Genomic DNA, 22,277 nt, shown 5'->3' on the forward strand with positions numbered 1-22,277 from the left:
CAAAAAAAAAAAAAAAAAAAAATATCCAAGACTGGGCGTGGTGGCTCACTCCTGCAATCCTAGCATTTTGGGAGGCCAAGGTGGGTGGATCACGAGGTCAGGAGTTCAAGACCAGCCTGGCCAACATGGTGAAACCCCATCTCTACTAAAAATACAAAAATTAGCCAGACGTGGTGGTGGGCGTCTATAATCTCAGCTACTCGGGAGGCTGAGGCAGGATTCCTTGAACCTGGGAGGTGGAAGTTGCAGTGAGCCGAGATCATGCCACTGCACTCCAGCCTGGGCAGACAGAGGAAGACTCCATCTCGGGTGGGGGGAAAATTCCTATTTGGGAGAGGAATGCAGAGCTAGATGCAAGAATCAGATCACTTAAAAACTGGGATGAGTCTAGTGAAAATGTTTCAGGCCTGAGTATTTTCAAAACAACCTAGCAGAGCTGCCATCATATAATTTGATCTACGCGGACTGCCAGGCACTATGAGGCACCATAGAAAAAACAAGTAGAACAGGCCTCAGCCTCTGAGAATCATATAATTTGATTCTATGACCCTTTTTTCCAAACCTTAGACACTTTTTTTTTTTTTTTGAGAGATGGGAGTCTCACTCTGTCACCCAGGCTGGAGTACAGTGGTGTGATGTTGGCTCACTGCAACCTCCACCTTACGGGTTCAAGTGATTCTCCTGCCTCAGTTTCCTGAGTAGCTGGGACAACAGGCGTGCGCCACCACACCCAGCTATTTTTGTATTTTTTAGTAGAGACATGGTTTTGCTATATGTTGGCCAGGCTGGTCTCAAACTCCTGACCTCAGGTGATCTGCCCGCCTCTGCCTCCCAGAGTGCTGGGATTACAGGGGTGAGCCACTGTGCCTGGCCCACATTCTTTACATAAAATGATGAGATCGAATATCTACATCTGTATACATATACACTGATGACACTTGCCCAGTTTATCTTTTCTCCAATTTCACAGGTTGAAAACAGATGCTTTTTAAACAAATGACCTTTTTGCAGATGTTACCACTATGTTCAAATCCCGGACCAAGTCTCTGACACACCTGACTCCTCTCTTCCCTGTCCTTGTTGCCGCCATGTTGAGTCATTAGCTTAGCTCTGAGTTCCTATTCATTTCTAAGCATGAATCATCTCATATCCACAACTCTGTTAAAACTCCACCCTGCTTTTGTGTTTTGCTTCTTTCTTCTGGCTAAAATTCAACTGCTAGGATGAACTTCCTCTCAACAAATAGTGCTTATCAACATTTCCCTCCCATTTCTACCATTCACTAGCCACACTTTAAAACAGCATAGAATTATTTCTGCTAACGTTCAAATTAATCACTTTTCACTTTTTAATTGCCCTAAATGCCAGGGTTCTAACTTCACTTAAATCTAATCTCAAGGCTTGGTTAAAGGATAGCTGAGAAGTGCTTCTCAGGGGCTGAGGCCTGTTCGACTTGTTTTCTCTACGGTGCCTCACAGTGCCTGGCACTCCGCAGGCAGCTAGTCAGTGTTTGTTTAAAAAATTCCATCTTCTCTCCTTTACCTCTTCTCCCTTTGCTTTTTCCTCTAGATTCCTTTCACACTTCTTTATTTTTTGTTCCTACCTATTCATACATTCTTTCAATATAAAATACTCTACGCAGAATTCCACTTCTGGAATTGGGACAGAATACCTGCCCTTATGTGCTGGCTTGCCAGCACTTTTTGGATCTTTTTATTATGCTGCTAGAATTGGGGAGTGCAGTACAGTTCGCCAAAGCTTCAAAAGGAATAGGATCTTGGTTCCATGTGGGCGTTTAGCAAATATTTACCATTCCTGTATTCAGGAGAACACAGCTGAGAAACTCCTGTTATCATCCACACATGCTTGATGAACATAGTCCAGAATGTCAGTACTGGCCCAGCTCAGCAGCTGGAGGAACAGCTACTGCCGGCACTCTACAGGCCCTTCCAGTACTTGAGAAACAGGAGAGCAGTTAGTGGGGCGGGTTCTAGAGTCACAAGGCGTGGGGCCAAATCCTGCCATCAGTAGCTATGAACTCTTTGTGCCATGATTTCCTCATCTGGAAAAATGGGCAGCAACAGAATCCATCTGGGAAGATCAGTATGAGGACTGAGTGAACACAAGGAAAGCACTCAGAATAGTGTTTTGCAGCAAGTGTTCATACGTGTTAGTGATCCCATCATTATTCCCATAGTCAGATCAAGGGCCAAATGTACAGAAGTGAAAACTTTTCTACCAGAGTGTGACTGGATACACAGAATCTTGTTTCTGGAATTTATTTACTAGTGGGTGAAACTGGGCAAATCGCCTAAAATGAATCCTAGTTTCCTAAGTTCATCACTGATGTGGTTGTTGCAAGATTGTTTGTACATATCACAAAGCACTAAGCACATTCAGGTATTCACCCTGAGTCCTTTCTTCTCCCTGGTTTTAAATCAGGAAATAATTTACAAATATCTGATTAGGAGTAGGAGAAATACTAATGGCTAGCCAAAAGGAAGCAGTCCAATGTACTGGGTTCTCCTTTCAGTGACATGACCTGATGATCTGAGACAAATTATCTTATCTCCCAGTGCCCCAGGTCCTGAAGAGTCCATTCTACTAGTGGCCAGATAATGGCCATGATGCAAATAACATATTTACTCTGGTAAGGCATTACTCTGGTTACTACTGGCATTGGAAAAGAATTACTCTCATCATAGTTTTGTCTGCATCTGGGGATTAACATTCTTGTTTTTTCTTTTTTTGAGACGGAGTCTCGCTCTGTCGCCCCGGCTGGAGTGCAGTGGCCGGATCTCAGCTCACTGCAAGCTCCGCCTCCCGGGTTTATGTCATTCTCCTGCCTCAGCCTCCCGAGTAGCTGGGACTACAGGCGCCTGCCACCTCGCCCGGCTAGGTTTTTGTATTTTTTTTAGTAGAGACGGGGTTTCACCGTGTTAGCCAGGATGGTCTCAATCTCCTGACCTCATGATCGGCCCACGTCGGCCTCCCAAAGTGCTGGGATTACAGGCTTGAGCCACCGCGCCTGGCCTGGGGATTAACATTCTTCTAAGAGTAGGCCTCTGGCTCTTTCAGGGCAAATGGTCCATACCTGTGTTTTACAAATCACCCCAAATAGGTTGCTTCCAGCTGTAATTCTGGTCCCTATGTGGCAATAATTTCATTTCCAAACTAAGAGAGTAAGAAAAAGTCTTCTGGAATTGCCAATATGCACTGCTTGAAGAACCCTTGAGCTTCTCTGCAGTGAGGACCGCATGGGCCTAACCCTTTCTAGTTGGGGTCATCAGGCAAGATCACCACCTGAGTTGCTATGGACTGCAGATATGCTGTTGTGTCCATCAAGACACCACAGAACTGACTCTCAAAACCTTTAAAGTAATTCTAGAAAATCAAAGCAAAGAGAAAAAAGCTGAGCTTTTTTTTTTTTTTCTGAGACCTGTCACCCAGGCTGGAGTGCAGTGGCACAATCTCGGCTCACTGCAACCTCCACTTCCCAAGTTCACGCGATTCTCCTGCCTCAGCCTCCCGACTAGCTGGGACAAGCGTGCACCACCACACCCGACGTAATTTTTGTATTTTTAGTAGAGACGAGGTTTCACCATGTTGGCCAGGCTGGTCTCAAACTCCTGAACTCAGGTGATCCGCCCTCCTCGGCCTCTCAAAGTGCTGGGATTACACCGTGCTTGGCCAAAAGCTGAACCTCTACTAACCTGTGAGGTGGGATTTGTTCTAAATGGGTAAGAAAGGCCATCTAGAATAAAGGAGAAAGAGGCGATCTGGAGTCAACTTCAAATTATAACTTTGCTATTTAAGCTATTTGGACATATTACCTGACCTTTCTATCAGTAAAATACAAGCAGTGAAATGACTGTTAGGAGGGCTACACAAAGCAATGTATGAACAGCACGACTGCCAGCACATGGCCTCACAGAAAAGCTGAGCATTGTGTATACCTCTTGCTTGTGGTAGTCACCACATTCCACCTTTGAGGACAGGTGACTGAACGTGTACGTATCTGGTCCCACTTCTAGACTGTAAACTCCTCGGCAGCAGAACTTTAGAGGCATTATAGCATAGTGGTCAACAGCATAGATGTAAGAATTCAACCCCAGCTCCAAGTCTTGTTACCTTGAGCAAAGTACGGAACTAAATGTGTCTTCATCAGTAAAATGGAAATAACACCACGTATTAACACGTATTCCATGGGATTGTTGAGCAGATCACTCAAGAAAACACAGCCGAGAATATGAGCACTTTCCTAGCCCACAGTAAGTGCCCGATACATGGTAGCGATTATCTTTTCCTGTCTTGTGTCCCTTATACCTGCTAACGGCATCTAGCTAATACCTATAGATTTAAAGGTTTATGAAACTGAGACATTGTCCCACCCACAGAAATCCAGAAATATCAGTAAGTACCAAGATGCCAAGGAGAAGGGTCCCCTACCTCTGGAAAATCTCTTGCAGCGTATCCCGGGTGAAGGCATTGCTGTCCTGGAAGACGTTATTGAGGGCGTGGAGGGCACAAAGCTCCCTGCGCTGTTTCTCATGGTAGATTTGTGGGGGTGCTGCCTGGGGCAGCTCCAATGATTCAGATTTGGCCTTGTCTCCTTTCCATGGCACACAACTCATGTTTTTTGTTTTAGGTTCCAGAGATGGCTATAAACACCCCACTCTTCCCTCCAGAGGAAGAATGTAAGCTTCTCAGTCTTTTCCGGGTTCCTGAGGTCCACCTTATTCTCTGGTGTCCATGATTTATGCTTTGTCACTGGGAGAAAAGATTGGAATCAAAAGGAAAAAAAAAAAAACCCACCTCTTTTCTCTTCTCAATAGAAAAATAACTTTTGGATTACTTTCATTTTCCTACCACTGTCAAAGTGCAGAATTAAAAAAAAAAAACCATAAAATGTAAGATCTTGTTTCCGTTTCCCCACCCTTCCCTCCCACCCCCCTCAAAACTCCCCACGATTTTCTTGCTGTTTCCCTCTGCAAATGCCAGGCCTCAAAGCAGGAGGACCGAACAGCATCGGTCACATCGCTCCTTTTCTTCCATTTCTTTCGAACCACGACGCCACTGACTCGGGAGACAAGGCCTGGGTGGCGGATAAAGCGCACGAGTCGAGCAGCTAGCGCGGGCCGGCAGGTGTGGGACCGCGAGCCGCGCGGGGGCCTCGGGGGCAGCCCTCCATCCCCTTGGGTACGGTGGGGCCCGCAGGGCGCGGCTCTCTCGGAAGGCGCGGACTCTCGCCCTCTGGCCGCGGCCCTGCGGAGAAAGAGACAACTCCGGTCAGCAGCGAGCGGGCGCGGGAAGTGCGCGGCGAGGCCGGCCCCTGCCCGAGGGAAGGTTCCTTCCGCGCGGCGACGGGTTGGCCCGCAAGGGGTGGGGCCGGACAGTCAGCCTTGCGCTCCCGAGCTCGGACCCACCCGGTTCGCCGCCCGTACACCAACCTCCCTGCCCGTCACGTGAGCGCAGGCCCAGACGCCCTCCCGCCGCGCCCCCGGCCGCAGACCCCAACGCCGTCGGGACCGCTCAACGCCGGCCACCCCCTCACCGCGGACGGCCGCCACCTGGAGTGCGGGCCGCCAACCGGGCCGCGCGGGCGGGCGCGCGCACCTGAGCCCGACGTTAGCGGCCCCCGCCCAGCGCGTGCTCCGGAAACGCCCTCCGGCGCCGTCCTCGCTCCTCCCAGCCGTGGCGTCACGCCTAACGTAGGTCTGACGTCATCGGCACCGGCCTGGGAGCCGCGGACGCCGGGCGTGTACGAGCGCAGTTGAACGGTTGGGGTGTGGCAGAGGCAGTGGGTATGGGGCTGCGGGCTGCGGAGCTCGGCGGCGGCCGGCAGGATTGGGGTCCGGCCGCTGGGCTCCGCGCGGTCTCTGGCGGGGCGGGGTGGGGCGGCCTGAGGGAGTCCTGCAGGCCAGCGGCTGCCGTCCGCGGCTTTCAGCACCCCTCCCCTCTCTGGACCGGGCTTCTCGGCCGAGCGTTCTCGCTCCTTCTGCGTTGACTGTTTTCTGTGTGGCTAACGTGCGGCCCACCAGGGGGGATTTTGAAGCACCTGATTCAGTCGGGCGCAAATTGCCTTGGTTAGTGGGCCCGACCGTGCCGCACTGTCCAGGGAGCGCCAAGGGTAGGTGCCTCGCTGGGAATCACATTTCAAGTGGAAAGGAGACTCCTGTTGCAGTTCCGTGTTGTCGCATTTCGGTTCACTACACACAAGCCACTGCCCTCTTGCCTGGTGGCTCCCCGCTCTTCTCACGGTGGCTTTCCTCTCTGCAGAGACCTCTGCGCGAAGTATACCTAAGCGCATTGTGTGCGTCGTCGGGAAACGGCGAACTGCTCGCAGTCCCACGTGGATTTCGTTTTTTTCCCTTTACCTGCTCTTAGGGTGCGTGGTAGGCATCAGTATCCACCTTAGCTGCCCTCCTTTTGGATTTTTCGTAAAACTGGAAAAACGAGAAGAAATTGCACTTTAAATTTAGTTTGTTTTTGTTTATTTTTCAGACGGAGTTTCATTCTTGTAGCCAAGGCTGAATTGCAATGGGGCGAGCTCAGCGTACTGCAACCTCCACCTCCTGGGCTCAAGCGATTCTCCTGTCTCAGCCACCCGCGTAGCTGGGATTGCAGGCCCCTGCCACTTACCCAGGGCTAATTTTTGTATTTTTAGTAGAGACGGGGTTTCACCATGTTGGCCAGGCTGGTCTCGAACTCTTGAGATCCAACCGTCTCGGCCTCCCAAATTGCTGGGATTATAAGCGTGAGCCACCGCGCCCGGCCTAAAGTTTTATTTATTTTTGAGACAGGGTCTTGCTCTGTTTCCCAGGCTGGAGTGCAGTGGCGCGATCATGGCTCACCCGCAGCCTCGACCTCCTGGGCTCAAGGGATCTTCCTGCCTCAGCCTGCTGAGTAGCTGGGGCTATAGGCATACACCACCACACCTGGCTCATTTTTATTTTTATTTTTGTAGAGATAGGGTTTCACCACGTTGCCCAAATTGGTCTCGAACTCTTTCCTGGGCTCAAGTGATCCGCCCGTCTCAGCCTCCCAAAGTGTTAGGATTACAGGTGTGAGCCACTGCACCTGGCAAACGCGACTTTTTTTTTTTTTTTTGAAGTGGACTTTCGCTCCATTACCCAGGCTGGAGTGCAGTGGTGCCATCTCAGCTCACTGCAAGCTTCGCCTCCCGGGTTCACGCCATTCTCCTGCCTCAGCCTCCCGAATACCTGGAACTACAGGTGCCCACCACCACGCCTGGCTAATTTTTTGTATTTTTAGTAGAGACGGGGTTTCACCGTGTTAGCCAGGATGGTCTCGATCTCCTGACCTCGTGATCCGCCCGCCTCAGCCTCCCAAAGTGCTGGGATTACAGGCCTGGCCCAAACGCGGCTGTTTTAACACCATTACACTCAATGTTACAATTTAACATGCTGCAGTGCCTGCCACAGGGTGAGGAGCCCTCTGGCTCTGTCCAGCCAACTTCTGAATTACCTTAAATTTTTGTGGCCCAGTGTGGTGGCTCACCCCTGTAAAAATTAGCCAGGCATGGGGGCGGTCACCTGTAGTCCCAGCTACTCAGGAGGCTGAGGCAGGAGAATGGCGTGAACCCGGGAGGCGGAGCTTGCAGTGAGCGGAGATCCTGCCACTGCACTCCAGCCTGGGCGACAGAGCAAGATTCCGTCTCAAAAAAAAAAAAAAAAAAAATTGTAAGCTACCCACGGCTGTGGTTATATTTACATATGAATAGTTTGAGGGCTTGCTGTGCAGCAATCACTGTTCTAAGTGCTTTACATATATTAGTTCATTTGCAGCTGGTTTAATCCTGTTAGATACTTTATTTATTCAAAGGAGAAAACAGGCTCTGAGAAGTTAACTTGCTTAAGGTCCCATACATATGGTATGTGAACTCAGTATATAGTGAATACAGAATTTGAACCTAGGCTCCAACTTTTAGAAAGACGTGTAGATGGGTAGGGTAAGTAATTCTCTAAAATGTCATAATAGAGTTCCCTGTTCAATTCAAAAGTACCTGCTCTGAGAGTTCTTTTCTGGGTAAAGGCTATAGTGCAAAGGGCATGTTTTTTAGTTCGCTATCAGCCGTCCGCACATTTTGGACTTGAACTCTTTTTTTTTTTTTTTTTTTTTTTGAGACAGAGGAGCTTCGCTCTTGTTGCCCCGGCTGGAGTGCAATGACTCAATCTCTGCTCACTGTAACCTCTGCCGCCCGGGTTCAAGCCATTCTCCTGCCTCAGCCTCCTGAGCAGCTGGGATTACAGGCGTGCACCACCACACCCGGCTGATTTTGTATTTGTAGTAGAGACGAGGTTTCTCCAGGTCAGGCTGGTCTCGAACTCCGGACTTCAAGTGATCCGCCACTTAGCCTCCCAAAGTGTTCGGATTACAGGCATGAGCCACCATGCCCGGCCGACTTGAACTCTTTGGAAGAGCCAGTTGGTGAGATGCTATCAATCTGGGCCGTATAGGAAAAGCCAAAGTCTGTTTCTTAAAATTTTCTACTCTCAATACAACACAACACTTCTGGTCACCAAAATGTGTGGATTTCTCCCCACCAGCAACCCATCAGTTCTGCAGGGGACACCAGCTGGATGTCCTCTGGTTCAGTTCAATTCATCTCACACTGTCTACCTGGAGATACTGTCAGATCCCACTGGTTAAGGGCTCAGTCCCACAAGACTGTGCCCCTCCTTCAGAAGCCAGTTATGAGTTCAGGCCCCCAGTACTTTGTTTTGTTTGTGAGACGGAATCTCACTCTGTTGCCCAAGCTTGAGTGCAGTCATGTAATGTTGGCTCACTGCAACCTCTGCCCTCCCATGTTCAAGGGATTCTCCTGTCTCAGCCTCCAGAGTAGCTGGGATTACAGGCACATGCCACCATGCCCAGCTAATTTTTGTATTTTTGGTAGAGACAGCATTTCACCATGCTGGCTGGTCTCGAAATCCAGCCACCAGGCTGGTCTCGAAATCCTGACCTCCGGTGATCCACCCGTCTCAGCCTCCCAAGTGCTGGGATTACAAGTGTGAGCCACTGCTCCTAGCCCATATAGGATGGTGGTGAGCAATTTGGCAAGGAAGAAATTAAAAAGCACATAAGAACAGTATCAAGACCATTGGACTCAGATGACTTCCTATCCAAGATTCCCAGCTGTGTTTGTGCAAGTAAGACTTGATAGTAAACTGGGCGTGGTGACTCACGCCTGTAATCCCAGCACTTTGGCGGGCGGATCACCAGAGGCTGGGAGTTCGAGACCACTCTGATCAACATGAAGAAACCCCGTCTTTACTAAAAATACAGAATTAGCCGGGTGTGGTGGCACATGCCTGTAATCCCAGCTGCTCAGGAGGCTGAAGCAGGAGACTGGCTTGAACCCAGGAGGCAGAGGTTGCGGTGAGCCGGAGATCGCGCCACTGCACTCCAGCCTGGGCAACAAGAGCGAAACTCCATCTCAAAATAAAATTAAAAACAACAACAACAACAACAAAAGGCTTGATAGTAGTGGAAAACAGGGACAAGAAGACACTTTCTTTCTTCTCAGGTAGATCCTCAAAACTGAAAGCCATTTTCAATCCTGCCACTTGATCTAAACCCTAAATCTTGGATTCCTTATCTTCTTAAACATGCTCTTGTTTGCTTGATGCCTGGGACGAGTGGCCAAGGCCGACGTTATTAGACGTTGGCTAATCCCTAATTTCGCCAAGCAATGACGGCCTAGTGTTTTCCGGCTTTTGAAACAGGAATTCAAGACACTAAAACTTGTGTTGATGGCATTTTGGGTTGGGGCTTTTCACAACTGATGACTCTGGAAAAATAACCCATGGGAAACGGTTTAGCAGTTCACCACAAAAGTGGTGAGCTGTTTTTTTGGCTTTTAATTTTAGCTGCTTACCTCTGTTTTTAGTTCGTGTGATTGTCTCCGCAAAGGCAGTGAATGTAGAATTCTCCCTAAGGTCAGCATTTAATTATTGCCTCACTCTGGCTGCTATAGTATTACAACTCTTGGAACGTACAGCATCGATCCTACTATTAAAGTTGCCTGGAGCATGCCAGCACGTTGGACATCAGCGTTCCAGCGACTGCCTCAGTCACTGAATCGAGTGGGAGGCTCATTTTGCAGTTTACTATCTCCGTGAGCGGGTCCAGGCGCGGGACCTGTTCTATGACTCGATTGGATCCTGCCCTTGTCCGTCATCGGAAGGCTTACAGCGCCTGCTGTTTTGCAGTACGATTTGCAGGCTCAGCACCGCCTCTGGAAACAAGGAGAGTGAAGGGGCGTTGACGAGTAACGTTGTTTGTATTTCTCTCCTCATTGGATGGCTGCTGTGTCAGTCACACTCTTCTCTGCCCCCGTTGGCGGGAAGGCTTCAGGCGGGTAGCAGGGACTCGGTACTGCCCCCTCCCAAGCTGGGAGCAGGGCGCGTGACGTCTCAGACATTTGTTGTTGGGGTTTGGGTCTTATTAATTATTCATTAGGTACTTGAAAGCTCTGCAGGGATTGGTGGCTGAGAGGCCTGGTCGACTGTTTCTTAGCTAGAGATACGTGTCACCCAGTACGCGGCTGGAGAAGTTTTGCATAAATTATTCCGATAAGGAGCGGGGCGGAGCTCTGTGCATAGATTAGTCAAATGAGCCAGGGAGGGAGGGAAGCCGGCTACGAATTAGCCTAAGTTATTAAAGATGGCGGCGGAGCGCAGTCGCTCCGCGATGGACTCGCCGGTCCCGGCCTCTATGTTCGCCCCCGAGCCCAGCTCCCCGGGGGCGGCCAGGGCCGCGGCGGCCGCCGCCCGACTCCACGGCGGCTTTGACTCGGACTGCAGCGAGGACGGCGAGGCGCTCAACGGCGAGCCAGAGCTGGACCTCACCAGCAAGGTAGGCCCGGGCGGCGGCGGCGGGCCGAGCAGTCTCCGGGGCGACGGCGGGGCCAGCGGCCGTCCTCTCCGCGGGGAGCGCGGAATGGGAGGAAGGGGCCGAGCCCGCCCACCTGCTGGTCCCCGGGACGTGCTGGGGCTTGCGGCGCGAGGGGCCGTCACCATGGTCCCCGCACCCACCTTGGCTCCCCGCGTCGCCAACCCAGCCTCCCGCCCTCCCGTCTCCCGCCGAGATCGCAACCCCTCGACTCTGCCACGTGGAACGGGGGTGCCCGGTGCCGGCAGCGCTCCGCGCGGCCCCTGTCCCCGCTCAGTGCCTCTCCCCGTTCTTCGGGTCCCGCTTGAGGGGATTCGGAGACCTAGAATCTCCTCTCCCTGGACCGCGCGGGACAGCAGAAGGACGAGGGGGCCCGGGCAGGGGGCCGAGACGCCGCGAAGACAGGTAGTCGGAAGGCAGGGCAGGGTGGCAGCCGCGTCTCTTCCCAGACTCGGGAAAGGAAACAGAAAGTAGTCGCTCAGCCGGGGACGACGAGCATGTCCGAGAATGTCTACTTTTCGAGGCCACCCGAAACAAAATGGAAAGATGGGTAGGCTCCTTAGTCTCGCTATCCTGGGAGTGGAAGCTCATCTTGTATGAGTAGAGCAGTGAAGGACGTTTAAAACCGTGTCTTCTGAGCTGTCGAGAAGGTAGGCAGGAATTAAGGGCTCGCCAACGGCTTGACATTGTGAAGAACAGAAAAGTAAATATAAGATGTGACTGGTGTTTTGAAAGTGCTTAACGTTCCTTAGGGAAAGAATGCCAAGTTGGGAGTCAGACAGGGCTGAGTTCACTTTCCTGCCCTACCATCGAAAGGCTCTGTGACGTTGGGAAAGTTACTTAACCTTTCAGTTCTCCAACCCCCTCATCTTAAGAAAGTACAGATGGGTTGTAAAAATTAAAAATATGTAATAAGACACCTAATAGTGCCTGATGCATACTAGAGACTCAGTAAATGTTTGAAGAGAACGAGATAGTTCCTAATTTCCTGTGCAGATTAAATAGCAGTAGGTGAAAGACAGAACACCAATACCACCACTTACATTTGTAGGATAGTTACGATAGACATTTTATCCAGCTTTGAAAATATTTGTGACTTTTTATAGTTTATGGCGGCAGATTTCCATGAAACTTAGTCCTAAACTGGAAGGAACTTTCCCTGCAACCTAAGAAAGTTATTTTCAACTGCTCTTTGCCCTTCTAGTCTCAGGTGAGCACATGGAAGCCAGCTAGCCTGTCAAAGTTGGTCCTGTCTTGTGCCTTTAATGCCATAATGAGGATGGCCAAACTTAGAGAGAGGGATGGCCAGGATGATGTAAACGACCCAGGAAACATCCAGGTTACAATTACAAGCTCTGATGAGTCAGCTCAGGAAGTTACAAGATTATGGACCTGACTCCAGAGCGAACAAACTGGGTGTCAACACATGGTCAAGGTGCTGAAGAAACATGGTAGGAAATTGCAGGGCAGAGTTGCAAAGACGGTAGTACCTTCATTTCTTGACCAGCTCATTTAATATTCCTAGAAGTGTTATTTCATTACATAGCTGGGGAAGTCCTCAAAATTAAAAAAAATCGTGTGTATGTTAATATTGATGATCTCAAAAAGAAAAAGTGACGGTGTGGAGGGAGAGAAGGGTTGGATTGAATAGATTGATTCCAGAGGAACAGATTAGAAGCTAAAGGTTCATATCCTTACAATAGTAAATGTGGAGACCTAAGGCTCCGAGAGCTTCCAAAGGGAGAAATACTTAGTGAATAGTGGTGGCTAGTTTCATCCAACGAGGTTTTTCTGGGAATGATTGGGTGAAGAAAACCTTGTAGTTTCATATTTATTGAGCTGTGGACTAGATGCTTTACATGTTATTATATTTGCTGTTTACGGTGGCCTTAGGATGCAGGTAGTATTAACTCCGTTTTATAGATTGAAAAACTGAAACTCAGAGGGGTTAAATTCTTTGTCCAGGGTCACACAGGAGTAGTTAGAGAATGGGGTCTGATTGCCAAATGGCTTCCCCAAATAAGTGGTTGATACTTGAATATTATTGGCAGACATTGGCAAAATGATGGTGGTAATACTCCTCGTAGTGGTAATAGTGATGGTGTTTTGTTGATGAAGATGAGTCTTGCAGGCAGTTTTCATTCCCAAATATTCAATATAGCTAAGAAGATAGAACAGAATTCTTTTGTTATCCTGGGAGCCACTGGCCTGTGGGTGGAGAGCATGGAGGTTTATGAGGTAAATGTCCTGTGGGCTTCCAGATGTCAACTGCAGGTAGAAGACTTTGGCATGTAGATGGAAAGCACTGTGCTTTCTATCCACAGTGCCATATTCTCAGTCACTTGGGTCCTGCCCCTCCTGTTAAGCAGCAGGAGGCAGGCTGCTTGTGCCCTCTTTACCATGGGTTATGGCTCAGACATACACATTTTAGTATAGCATTTGGCTCATATAAGGCCTGAGGCTCAAAGGCTACTTCAGGAGAAGCAGAGAGGGCATGAAGGGGCTGTGCAGCTTTTTTAGATGAGGGTGCTGTGGGTTTCAGTCAGGATCTTTGGTTAGGCTATATTGATCGGCTTTCGCTGTGGTGCTCTTCTAGCAAGTGTGGTCCTAAGGCTGTTGGTTTCTTTTCTAGCTGGTTCTAGTGAGCCCTACTTCAGAGCAGTATGACAGCCTACTTCGGCAGATGTGGGAGAGGATGGACGAGGGATGCGGAGAGACCATATATGTCATTGGGCAGGGATCAGGTGAGCATAGTTTTCCTTTCACTTTATTTTAAAAAATTATTGGGCCGGGCGCGGTGGCCCTGCCACCTGTAATCCCAGCAGTTTGGGAGGCCAAGATGGGTGGATCACCTGAGGTCAGGAGTTTGAGACCAGCCTGGCCAACATGGTGAAACCCCATCTCTACTAAAAATACAAAAAGTTAGCCGAGCGTGGTGGCGGGCGCCTGTAATCCCAGCTACTTGGGAGGCTGAGGCAGGAGAATTGCTTGAACCTGGAAAGTGGAGGTTGCAGTGAGCCAAGATCGCACCATTGTGCTCCAGCCTAGGCGACAAGAGCGAAACTCCATCTCAAAAAAAGTAAAAATTATTTAGAGCACATTTTCCCCTCTTTTTGAACTTTTCTGCTTGTGTGTCTTAGTTATAGTGATTCTTTAGTGTCTGCCGAACTGTTTGGAGTACATGAAAGTACAAAGCGAATGTTAATTCTGACCTTAGTGGCCATGATATGGTTGACTTGAAAGATTCACTTTCCAAGCAGTTTTACAGATGCTTCCTTTTTGCCTCCAGTACTCTCCATTTGCATAAGAGGAAATGAAGCACAAAGCAAAGGAACTTCTTGTCTAAGGTAATAGGGCAAGCCATAGTTAGGTCTAGAATTAAGCTTATTCCTGGGCTGCTGGAGGTCTTCCCTTCCAAGCTCTGTTTACAGATCCCATTGTTACTTATTTTCTGCTTAGCTGAGGACCTCTGTGATTCTTCTTGGTGTCAGCAAAGATGCCCAGAATTCCTCTCTTCAGTCAGGCTCCTTGCCCCAGACCATACTGACCATTTAGTCTGGATAGTTGGGATAACAGAGGTCATCAGACACATAGGCTTGTAACCATTCTGAAAGGGACTAGTTATTGTTCTCCAAGCTGCTTATTCCTTGTAACAGAACCTACTATTTTAGAGGAGGGCAGCCCTTACAACAATCCCAGAGTATATTACGGTTTTTTTTCCCCTGGTTGCTCCTAGTTGACAACTTCAATACAAGACCTGGTTACCTTCGTCTTCATTATGGAATTATCTTTGCTGAAATGACAACTGGGGTTGTTAACGATTAGGATTCAGCCCATACCAGCACTTGTCTCTGCCATCTTTACAGGAAGTCCAGGTGGGCCTGGATGCATCATTAAAGAAACACTTTTCTTTGCTGAATGTAGGCTTTGTAAAGCCAGGTAATAATTCTTTTGTAGTTTGAGTTGAAGACTGAAGAAATCTCAAAATCATTCTTAAACCATTTGACACATATCTATTAAGTATCTTCTAAGGCTTGCAACTGTTGCAAAGCTCTTTTGGAAACTTAAAATCCAGTCCCTGCCCCAAGGAGGAAACAAGGCATATACACAAATAATCTCCATGGGAAACAGTATTTGGAAATGTAAGAGTGACATAAGGAAGAAGGATTTGCTCTCCAGATGCAGCTGTGCCTTCCTTTGAAATATCTTTCATATCTGTTCTTTCCTTCCCATCCTTGCTGCTACCTCCCTAGATGCGGGTCTTACCACCTAAAGGAAGGCATGGTCAGAGAGATAGGCAAACTAAGAGGTTGCGCATCAAGAAAGGGAGAGAGTTGATTAGCATTATCAAGTGCTACAGAGGCAGCAATGAGTGCCAGGTTCAAAAGAAAAAACATTCCATTTGTTGAGTAGGAGATGATTGGTAGCCTTTTGAAGCTTTGATGTCAGGTACACATCTGGTCTGCTCTAATAAGATGAACCACTCAAAGATCACTTAATGATTGTAGAATTTCAGAAACCACATATAGGTCAATTTTGACAAGTGTTGAGTCTGTTCTTTGAAGACCCAGATTCTTAACACTCCCCTTTTCCCTCATCCTTTTATGTGGACTCAGTGAATTTTACCATGCCTTGACAACTCACAACTAATTAACCCACCCATGGCAAAGCGTAAGATGTCAGACATTTATTAACACATCTGTATACCCAAGCATCATCCTCGAATCCACCAGGTGGATGCCATTAGATTCATAGTGACTCCTCCTGCTGGAATTATTTACAAATAGAAAGAGATCATAACTAGTTAAACAAGTTGAACAGGCCGGGCGCGGTGGCTCAAGCCTGTAATCCCAGCACTTTGGGAGGCCGAGACGGGCGGATCACGAGGTCAGGAGATCGAGACCATCCTGGCTAACACGGTGAAACCCCGTCTCTACTAAAAAATACAAAAAACTAGCCAGGCGAGGTGGCGGGCGCCTGTAGTCCCAGCTACTCTGAAGGCTGAGGCAGGAGAATGGCGTAAACCCGGAGGCGGAGCTTGCAGTGAGCTGAGATCCGGCCACTGCACTCCAGTCCGGGCCACAGAGCGAGACTCCGCCTCAAAAAAAAAAAAAAAAAACAAGTTGAACATTAAACAGAAGATGAACCCAGATACAGGGCCCCCAAGGAGTCAATTTCATCAGTGATTCCCTTGCTGCTTCACCTCTGTTTATCACGTCCTTTCTCTGTAAAATGGGAATAATGACACCTTCCTCATCCTACCTCAGAGAAATTTTGCATAGAGAAATGAGACATTTAAAAATTATAACCAGTGTAGAGGAGTATGCTCTTTAAGTATACATTCTTAATGTTGTTATTTTAAAAGGGGACAGTCTGGCCTAATCTATAGGATCTGGAGCCTGGCAGGCCTGGATTTGCCTACTGCATCTTTTCCTTGTCTTAAAATGGGGATAATAATAGAATCTCTCCCATAGCATAGTAGTGAAGATTAAATGAGAATTCGAGGAGATCATCGGGAATAGTAAGCATTACATAAGTGTTAGCTAGTATTAGTAGTTGCAGTAATAATTGTTTTAAGGGTCCCAGGTTGTAGTTGATTTATCGTGAGATTTCTTTCAAAAAGAAGGCTCATGCCTATAATGCCAGCACCTTGGGAGGCCAAGGTGAGCCAATCACTTGAGGTCAGGAGTTCGAGGCCAGCCCGGCCAACATAGTGAAACCCCGTCTCTACTAAAAATGCAAAAATTTAGCTGGGCATGGTGGTGCACTGCTGTAATCCCAGCTACTCAGGAGTCTAAGGCACAAGAATCACTTGAACCCGGGAGGTGGAGGTTGCAGTGAGCTGAGATGGTGACAGAGTGAGACTCTGTCTCAAAAGAAAAACAATAAAAAAAAAATAAAAGTTCAGGGGACCTAGGAGGAGTATTAAGTCTTTTAAAATTATTATGATTATGATTATTATTTTTGAGACAGAGTTTCCCTCTGTCGTCCAGACTGGAGTGCATTGGTGCGATCTTGGCTCACTGCAACCTCTGCCTCCTGGGTTCAAGCAGTTCTCCCACCTCAGCCTCCCGAGTAGCTGGGACTACAGGTGCCCGCCACCACGCCTGGCTAATTTTTGTATTTTTAGTAGGGACGGGGTTTCACCATGTTGCCTAGGCTGGTCTTGAACTCCTGACCTCAGGTGATCTGCCCCACCTCAAGCTCCCGAAGTGCTGGGATTACAGATGTGAGCCACCACACCTAGCCGAGGAGTACTAAGTCTTTGTGGAAGAGTCAGGAAAGGCTGTGAAGAGGAGCTGCCCCTTTAATTGATTCTAAAGAATGAGTAGGAATTTTCCAGGCAGATGGAGGGAATAGTGAATGGGCAGAGGAAACCATTCTCACAAAGGCGTGGAGGCATTGGAGACAGGAGTATATAGTGGACCAGAAGTAATCCAGTGGGATGAGTGGAGAGTATGAGGTACTGCGTGGTAGGAGGAGAGGCTGGGCAGAGGAAGGCAGGGCTCAGATTCTCAGGGTCCTTAAATGCCAGGCCACAGAGGTTAGACTTTTATTCTGAAAGTCTAGGGAGTCTTTGCAGCCTGTAGAAGAGGAGAATACATATAAGAAAGGTAACTGAGCCAGCAGGATGGAAATCTGATTAGCATCTGGCATGGCTGAATATGTGGCCTTTAGTAATTGGACCTCTGCAGCTTTTCTCCTCCACCTTTGTCTCCGCTTCCACAGAGTGAGGAATGTGATGCATGCTGGAGACAGGTAATGTGACTGCCCAAGAGCCCTGATGGACAAGGTGACATTGGTGATAGCCCTTGGTGCAGAGCAGGACCTGAAAGAACAGGGGCAGGGGAGATTGAATAGAATTTCGCCAGCCTTCTCAGGAACACTCCCAGCAAGCCCTTCTCTAACCCGGAAGGCTTTCACAGCTCTCTTGGCCATGCATTTAGAAACTCCTCTTCCCAACCGCTCCCTCTTTGTTCATTTGTTTTACATTTTACAAACATTTGAGGACTTGATGTAGGAAAGGCATTGGTTGTGGGGCATCAGGAAATTGTGGCAGTATGTTGCTTGTTTTCAAGATGCTTATGTATTGTGCGGGGAGGGGAGGATGTGTATCCAAAACACTGTTGCACAAGGCAGTACTTTGCAAATGTAAGGGAGACACAGACGTTTGTGGGCAGAATGAGTAGGATTTTGCCAGGAGGAGGTGCACTGTTAGGCTTCCAGGATAGGAAATCATGAGCAAAGGTGTAGAGCTAGGACCTTGCAGAGAACCCCAGCACAAGGAAGGGGAGTGCTGTGTGTGTGATGGGGCCGCTTGCACTGGGACAGAGCTTACAACGGGAGAGTGAGGAGGAAGTACGGCACAAATGGGGAGGCTATTAAGCAGCTGGGCCTGGGGAGCCATTCAGAGGCTTTGACTTGAAGTGACAACATCAGAGCTGTGCTTTATTTAAGACCTTAAGGGGTTGGTTGGAGGGAATAGACTACATATGTAAAGACAAAAGTTAACAGTCTGTTGTGGTGGTTCAGGTAGAATAAGAACTTGAATCAGGCTGGTGGCTGTGGATTGGCAAAAAGGGCAGACATCAGGGAAGGAGGCAAGGTAAAATGCTAGAATCAGCAGGACTGGACTGAGGAGACTGGTGGCCAGAGAGGTGGTATTGTCATTGTCAGAACTAAAGAAGGAACTGGTCAGGCGGTAAGAGGAACCCTTGCTCTAGAGGAAAAGGCTCTAGGTTTGGAATCTGAAGACCTGAACTCATGCCCCCTCCCAGCTCTGAGATCTCCCTAGGTTCTTTTTACCCCACTGTTAAAAGGGAACAGTAATGCCTACCTCATAAGATTACAGTGAGAAATAAAATGCTTTATTAACATTGTTAGTGTTTGTGCTGTTTAAAAGAGGGTTGGGGTGGGTGTTGAGTTTAGATATCAGACTTCTAGGTGTTATCATCCAGGCAATTGGAAATTCAGTCTGGAGTTTTGGGCATAGGATGGTGTTAGGAATGAGTGTTTTTATAGTTTTCAAAATGACACCTGAAGCCATAGAACAAGATGGCCAAGGGGAGAGTTTGGAGGAAACAGAACAGGGCCACTGACAGACTACTGGAAAAGACTGGCATTCAGGAGACAGGAGCGGGGGACAGGGTTAGGGAGGAACATCAGGAGAGGTCAGGTGATGCACAAGCAGGGCAAGAGGGAAGTGCTTCAAGAGGGAAAGGCAGAGTGGCCAGCAGTGTCGAATGCTGTGGGAATCAAGAAGAGGGCATTAGATAGAGAGTTTAGAAGGCCACTGGTGGGCCAGACATGATGACTCACGCCTGTAATCCCAGCACTTTGGGAGGCCGAGGTGGGCGGATCACTTGAGGTCAGGAGTTCGAGACTAGCCTGGCCAACGTGGTGAAACCCTGTCTCTACTGAAAATACAAAACTTAGCTGGGCATGATGGTGGGCTCCTGTAATCCCAGCTACCTGGGAGGCTGAGGCAGGAGAATCGCTTGAACCCGGGAGGCAAAGGTTGCAGTGAGCAAAGATTGTGCCACTACACTCCAGCCTGGGTGAGAGCGAGACTCCATCTCAAAAAAAAAAAAAAAAAAAAAAAAAGCCACTGGTGGCATGTGACAACTGCGGTTTCTTCTGTAGTGGGCAGATTCCCAGTGAGTAGATGGTGGGGTAGTACAGTCAACATGCGTTGATGACTCTCGAGATGTTTGATGGTGAAAGGAAAAACAGGAGATGGTAGCTTTGCAGATAAGCAGGGGCAAGGGAAAGGGGGTGGTTTTCCTTTCCTTAGTTTAGGAGCTTGTTTGGAGTGGGAGGAGGAGAAGAAGAGACAAAGAGAATACTTGGTGCGGGGGAAGAGAGTCACACATGCTGAAGGGGTTAGCCAGCTAGGGAAGGAACAGGGGCGCTTGGAGACAGGACAGCTGGGAAAGGCTGAGGGAGTGATTGTGGAAATTAAATTCAACACCTCATGGAAAGCAGCTGACAGGTTGTCATATAGTAGGAGCTCAATAACTGTTTCGTCAGTTGGTCCTGCCTTCTGTCTGATTCCCTTCCTTGTCCTGAGCTCAAACTCATTTCTCCAGCTGCTTGCTGGACATGTCACCTGAGCCACCTCAGTTAAAAATCTTATCTCTAAAATGTTTCTGAGTTCCTCCCCCATTTTCCTCCATCTTTCTGTCATCATCATCTCTTGCCTGCATTATTAGAATTACTTCCTAACTGGACTCCCCCTTACTGGTCTCTCACTTGCTGGTGCACACTCGGCACTGCTACCCAGGAGATCTTTTTAACCCACAGCCATCTGATCATGTTACTCCCCTGCCTCAGCCCATGGGTGTCTCACTGCCTGGTGCAGAAGGTGTGTCGCTGCTGTCCGTCTGTTGTGCTGCTTCCACCTCTCATGTGGTCTCCCGCCACTCCATGTCACCCATCCTGTTCCCCAACACACTGAGCTGCTTCCTGGTCCCTGAACGTGCCATGATTTGCCACGCCACGCTTTGTTCCTCTGGCTAAGATGTCCTTCCTCCTTCTGCAGGCCCAGCACTTGTTGACCTAGCTTGGCGTCAGTCCTCTGCAAAACTGTCCTCGGCTTCCCCAGGCAGTGCTTTATGTTCTGTTCGCACAGTCCTAGAGTGCAGCACTCGAGCTGTATTGCAATTAATTAATTTCCTGTCTGCCTCCCCCACTGGGCTGTGAGCTCACTAGGGGCACCTGTAGTCCTAGTACCCAGCATGAGGCTTGGCATAAAACCTGGGAGAGCCTCAGTGACTGTTGTTGAATGAATTAGCGAATGCTCTGCTTGATGAGGAGGTCTGTGGCACTGTCATGTTTTAACTTGGTGTGTGCCCAGGTTTTCTCTCAGGTAGAGAGGACCCCTGTTCCTCTGCAGTGCTGGGGTCGGGGTGGTGGCCTTTGTTAGGTGGGGTTCCTGGCTGGCTGGTTGGCACGCTGGTTGGTCAGGACTCTCTCTCCTGCTGATGTCTGGGCTCTTGTCACCAGATGGGACTGAGTATGGGCTGAGTGAAGCTGACATGGAGGCCTCCTACGCCACAGTGAAGAGCATGGCGGAACAGATAGAGGCCGATGTCATCCTTCTGCGGGAACGGCAAGAAGCTGGGGGCCGCGTGCGTGATTACCTGGTCCGGAAACGAGTAGGAGACAATGACTTCCTGGAGGTCAGGTGAGGAGGTCTCAGGATGGTTTGGGGTCCCCATTCTTTTTTTCTTCTCTTTTTTTTTTGAGACGGAGTCTTGCCCTGTCGCCCAGGCTGGAGTGCAGTGGCTGGATCTCAGCTCACTGCAACCTCCGCCTCCCGGGTTCACGCCATTCTCCTGCCTCAGCCTCCCGAGTAGCTGGGACCACAGGCGCCTGCCACCTCGCCCGGCTAATTTTTTGTATTTTTAGTAGAGATGGGGTTTCACCGTGTTACCCAGGATGGTCTCGATCTCCTGACCTTGTGATCCGCCCGTCTCGGCCTCCCAAAGTGCTGGGATTACAGGCTTGAGCCACCTCGCCCAGCTCTTTTTTTCTTTTCTTTCCTTCTTTCTTTCTTTTTTTTTTTTTTAAATGAGACAGAGTCTCGCTCTGTCACCCAGTCTGGAGTGCAGTGGTGCAATCTCGGCTCACTGCAACCTCTGCCTCCCAGGTTCATGCCATTCTCCTGCCTCAGCCTCCCAAGTAGCTGGGACTACAGGCGCCCGCCACCACGCCCGACTAATTTTTTGTATTTTTAGAAGAGACGGGGTTTCACTGTGTTAGCCAGGATGGTCTCGATCTCCTGACCTCGTGATCCACCCGCCTTGGCCTCCCAAAGTGCTGGGATTACAGGCGTGAGCCACCGCGCCCAGCCAGGGTCCCCATTCTTCACGGAAGTTGGTGACTGAGCCTGTGGCACTTGGCATGTCAGCTCCATCCTTTCCCCTCCTGAGGAGTGGAAAGAAGTGTCCGGGGACGTGGTGGCTTCTTGCTCTAATTCTGCACTTCCCTGTCCCTTTGGAAGGAGCACGAGAGAGGCCAGCCGCACATTCTGTGGCCATTCTCTGTGGGTTTGTTTCTTTTCCCTTCAGCCTGTGAGCCTGGAAACCAGGGTCATGGAGAAGAGCCTTTTGTGCCTCTGATAGCCTTGCGGCTCTTCCTGGCAGCACCCGCAAGCTAGTGGGAGTTAAGGGAGATAGCTGCTGTGGGAGTCTGGACCCTTCTGATGACTCTTCAGCAGTAGCTCCAGGAACCTTTCCACTGCGCTCTTCCTGCTCAAGGAGGAGCTGTGAGCCGGAGGGGATCAGGGCAAGCCTGGACTTGCGGATCCAGTTACTGGGGTTGTGAGTGGTCACTCCACTTCACTCACGCACTAACTC

General features: G+C 49.2%; 2 protein-coding genes across 6 annotated transcripts in view; one reads left to right on the forward strand and one right to left on the reverse strand.

The window, feature by feature from the left end:
- JOSD1 (Josephin domain containing 1) overlaps positions 1-5,689 on the reverse strand; it is an 18,590-nt gene extending 12,901 nt beyond the window's left edge. The window contains exons 1-3 of one of the 4 annotated variants that reach the window (XM_023221995.3): positions 5,555-5,686; positions 4,969-5,265; positions 4,450-4,770 (exon numbers count right to left, since the gene is read on the reverse strand). In XM_023221995.3, coding sequence (XP_023077763.1) covers positions 4,450-4,634 — 185 coding nt within the window. In that variant the 5' untranslated portion in view covers positions 4,635-4,770; positions 4,969-5,265; positions 5,555-5,686. The other 3 variants (XM_023221997.3, XM_023221994.3, XM_023221996.2) reach the window with 3 other exon arrangements.
- Positions 5,690-10,668: 4,979 nt separating this feature from the next.
- Positions 10,669-22,277, forward strand: part of GTPBP1 (GTP binding protein 1) — a 28,851-nt gene continuing 17,242 nt past the window's right edge. The window contains exons 1-3 of one of the 2 annotated variants that reach the window (XM_023221992.1): positions 10,690-10,881; positions 13,550-13,661; positions 20,923-21,103. In XM_023221992.1, the coding sequence (XP_023077760.1) occupies positions 10,690-10,881; positions 13,550-13,661; positions 20,923-21,103 (485 nt within the window). Of the gene's footprint in view, positions 10,882-13,549; positions 13,662-20,922; positions 21,104-22,277 lie in introns of both variants that reach the window. The other variant, XM_023221993.1, reaches the window with a different exon arrangement.

This window comes from Piliocolobus tephrosceles, chromosome 19 (assembly GCF_002776525.5).
Source record: "Piliocolobus tephrosceles isolate RC106 chromosome 19, ASM277652v3, whole genome shotgun sequence".
Taxonomy (NCBI): Eukaryota; Metazoa; Chordata; class Mammalia; order Primates; family Cercopithecidae; genus Piliocolobus; species Piliocolobus tephrosceles.